This window comes from Miniopterus schreibersii (genome assembly GCF_964146895.1).
Source record: "Miniopterus schreibersii genome assembly, chromosome: 4".
Lineage (NCBI taxonomy): Eukaryota > Metazoa > Chordata > Mammalia > Chiroptera > Miniopteridae > Miniopterus > Miniopterus schreibersii.
In genome coordinates, this window is record NC_138105.1 from 68,687,348 (window position 1) to 68,691,594 (window position 4,247).

At 42.4% G+C, this 4,247-nt stretch overlaps 1 protein-coding gene across 1 annotated transcript; it reads right to left on the minus strand.

Annotated features, from left to right (window-relative positions):
* Positions 1-2,935: 2,935 nt before the first annotated feature.
* On the minus strand, positions 2,936-3,898 carry LOC308556303 (olfactory receptor 7E24-like; the record flags this gene model as incomplete). The annotated part of the gene is made up of 1 exon (XM_081135458.1): positions 2,936-3,898. A coding segment is annotated over one exon (963 nt), but the record flags the coding sequence as incomplete, so codon positions are not given.
* Positions 3,899-4,247: the final 349 nt, after the last annotated feature.

A 4,247-nucleotide genomic window follows, 5' to 3' on the forward strand; every position in this document is an offset into this window, starting at 1 on the left:
TTGTGATGCCTTCCTCCATCTTTAAACTCAACAATATAACATCATCAAATCTCTCTCTAGCCCTCCTGACTTCCTCTTATAAGAACTCTTGTAATTACATTGAGCCCACCCAGATAATTCAGAATTATCTTCCCATCTGAAGAACCTTAACTTAATCACACCTGCAAAGTGCCTATTGCCATCCAAGGAAACATATTCACAGGTTCTAGAGATTAGTACATGAAAATCTTTGGGAGGTTATTCAACCTATGACAAGACATGTGTGTGATATAGAATTTGCCAACAATTGATCCATAAGTCTTGAGCTGAGAAGGTGGGAAGTCTCTTGCTAACTTTCATTGAGCATCACCACCTCATGACACTGACTCACATAGAGATGAGGCCGCACTGGATAGGTGTGCTTTGGTGGCAAGTGACAGAAAAGAGAATCTCCTGATTCATCTGATCCTAGTGGAGCAGAGGCTCAGCTGTACACTGACACAATTGCACATAGGGGCTCAGACATCCTGAGGATTTCATTTCAAAAGATCAGCTTTATATTCTCAGACTGGTTACCTCTACATAAAAAGAGACATGGGAAACAGCTGCTCTCACTACTCACATCCTGTAAGCTTCACTACTTAATAGAAACTAGATTTATTTAAGCTACTATATGAAGAAGAAGAAAAACTTAGAAAAAGTTCTGATTGGCACAGGCATGTCTTCTTTCCACATTGGCCGATCAGGAGACTCTGCTGAGGAGACAATGTTACTTGCAGTCCCTACAGAACCACATTTGTTTCTTCAACTTATCAAACCTAGTTTTCCTTACTATTTACTATGTGTCAGTCATTATTTTAGGTTCAACCTCAGCAGGAATAAGAGGATCAGGGGTACGGGAAGGAGCTGGTTGTCATACTAAGACCAGTGGTCTTCTTAAACCTCATTTTGAAAGTAATATTGTGAAGGTGGTGAATGATTTAGGTGAGTGCACATCTGAGGAAAGAGTGCCCCAGGCGGAGGGTAAGGTTAATACAAAGATCCTGAAGTGGGATGTTGTCTGGGGCAATGTGGCTGGAGCAAACCAGTGGGAGAGAGCCTAGCAGCTAAGAGGAGGACAGGTCTCAGGGGTCCTTGTGTGAGGCTTTCTCTGCCACTGAAGGACTTTTCCTTCCATTTACTCTGGTGCCTGAGGAGTCACTGAAGGGCTTTGACTTAGGAATGACATCATTTGACTTAGGAATTTTAACAATCATTATGGCTGCTGGGCTGAGCGTGGATTGTACGCTGTGAGGCAGCCTGCCTGGAGCTGATTTAGGCTATCCAGGTGTGATAGAGATAGCTAGGACCAGAGTAGGGAGAGCAGTGTAAGGGTTGAGAAGTGGTCAGTTGTGCTATATTTTGAAGGAAGAGCTACTAGAATTTGTTATCAGTCAGGATCTGGATGTGAGAGAGAGAAACCAAGAATGTCTCCAGGGTTTGGGGCCTGGACAACTGGGAGACTGGAATTGCCTCCGCTGAGACAGGGAGGCCATGAGTGGAGCAAATCTGGAAGGAAAGGGAACGTTAGAAGTTCAGGTTTTGAAATGTCCAGATTGAAATATTCTGAATGGACAAATATTATAGTATTTTACTTATATAAGGTACCAAGAGTAGTAAAATCCATAGGCAGAAAGTAGGATGGAGTTTGCCAGGGTTCTGAAAGAGTGGAGGAATGGGGACAGCGTCCAATGTGTAGCTCTACAGAGTTTCAATCTGGGAAGATGGAAAAGTTCTTCAGACAGGTGTTGCTGATGGTTGCCTAACACTGTCAATGTACTTAATGCCAAGTGTACAAAAGTGTACACTTAAAAACGGTTAAAATGATAGTGTAACAAAATAAAAAGCTTGGTTTTGGAGACTCTATGTTAATTTTAGCCTGCATTTTCCCCTTGATCTTCAGGCTAATAGCTCCTGCTATAGATATGCTAATTTATTAGGGGAATTCTGCTTGAGCCAGGAGTTTTTGGAAGAACAGCCCCCTGTCAGAAGGTGTCTTCCCCAAGGAGGTGGGTAAATATGTGCAAAATAATGAGTGTTTATCAAGCATTTGCAAGAGAGGAGCCTCAAGACCCAGACTCAGAGCAGCAGGGGTCAATAGAGAGATTGAGAGATTTCTTGCTCTTCCTCAGATCCCTGCAGGTGCCCAGATGTCTGCTGTCATCATTCACCTCTTGTCCCTCCCATTTTCCCTTCCCTGATTTAAAAGAAGCCTGAACTTGGGGCTGAGGGAGGAGGAATTAGAGGTACCTTCTTCTCATTGGGCACCTTCTTGATCAATAAACCTTTCCTTACTCCAAACTCTGACACTTTGAATATTGGCCCTTTGAAGTGTTGGGTACATGAACTTTTTAACGATACATTTTCTGAAATATAAATTTAACCACAATAAGAAATATTAAATAGAACAAAATAATAGAGAAAGGTTAAGATTTCTTTCAGATATTGTATTTAATAGTCACATCTTGATGAACTCCTCCAACAGGCCAGTCATCAGTATTTATAAAACTCCCCAAGGCATTCCAATAAAATTCTCCACTGAAAACCAATAAACTGCATCCTAAGAAATTACCCGAATAAATAGATTTGACAGATGCAAAATTTGTATGGAAAATACCTTAAAACCATGGAAAAATATGTAAAGTTTAAGTATATACCAAGAGAATTGTGCATTTCACATGGATAGAGTCAATGAGGAGAACCTCCCATGCATTTACTGTGATGTACAAAGGATCCCAGGATACTCTGCCAATTCAATTTAGGACAAATCAAACGAAGCAAAGTTCATAGGTGAAGCACAGAGGAACAAAAACCATGAGACTAAAAAAGAATGTGACCAAGGAAACAGTATTCACAGGTCTCCAAGTTTGGTTTCATTAGTTTTTCCAGCTACACTCCAGAAAGGATTCCACAGATATTAAGATGAGACCCCTCTGCTGCAGAGCCTCCATAGGGCACACTTAATGTCCCTGTTCCTCAGACTGTAAATGAATGGGTTCAGCATGGGGACGACTACGGTATACATGACTGAGGCCACCACATCCTTCCTGGGGGAAGGGAACAACACTGACCCAAAGTGAACTCCAATGGCTGTTCCATAAAATAAGCAGACAACTGACAGGTGAGAAGCACAGGTGGAGAAGGCTTTATACTTCCCACCTGTTGATGGGACTCTCAGAATGGAGGAAACAATTTTATAGTAAGAGAGAAGGATCCCAGAGAGTGGAACACCACCAAAGATGACACCAACAAAATACATGACTATGTTATTGGTGAAGGTGTCACAACAGGCAAGATGAGAGAGTTGAGAAGGATTACAGAAAAAATTAGAAATGTTTACATCCTTGAAGCAGGTAAGTTGTACCGCAATCCAATAGTGCAGCTGGGAGTCCAAAAGGCTGATGAAAAATGACACCAAGACGAAGAAGCAGCAGAGGCGGGGGCTCATGATGACTGAGTAGCGCAGAGGGTGACAGATGGCCACAAACCGGTCATAGGCCATCGCAGTCAGGAGGAGAATATCCAAACATCCAAAAACTATATAAAATGACATCTGTGTCAGGCAGCCAAAATAGGAGATGGCTCTGCTTTGAGTCTGGATGTCCACAATCATCTTTGGGACGGTGGTGGAGGTGAAACACATGTCAGCCAAAGAAAGGTTGGCGAGGAAGAAGTACATGGGGGTGTGGAGGTGGGAGTCAGAGCTGACAGTCAGGATGATGAGCAGGTTCCCCAGCACGGTGACCAGGTACAGGGATAGGAAGAGCCCGAAGAGGAAAGGCTGCAGTTCCAGGTCATCTGAGAGGCCCGCGAGGAAGAATTCTGAGACACATGTTAGATTTTGTAGTTCTATGTATCTGGGACACCTTTTGAGACAGAAAAGAGGGTAGGGAAAAAGGAATTAAGTAAATGGGCACACCGCACTCTGTCAGTATTTTCTATTCAGGCCATGCACTTGTGAGGTGATACATCCCAGTACCTTTAGCAATATTTCTCAGTATGACAAGTCCTATCTAATTAGAACTGTTTCTTTATTGGTTTCTGTGTTATTCACCTCTTTCCATACACACTTTACCTACCAGAAACTCAACTGAAGAGTATCAGATGAGCAAGGACATTAGAGATAATAAATGCAAACTCACAGGAAAACACAGCCTACTTCTTTCTTTTTTTAATTTTATTTCTTCTATCCCCTTTTCTCCCCCTTTTTCCTCTTCCACTTCCACCCA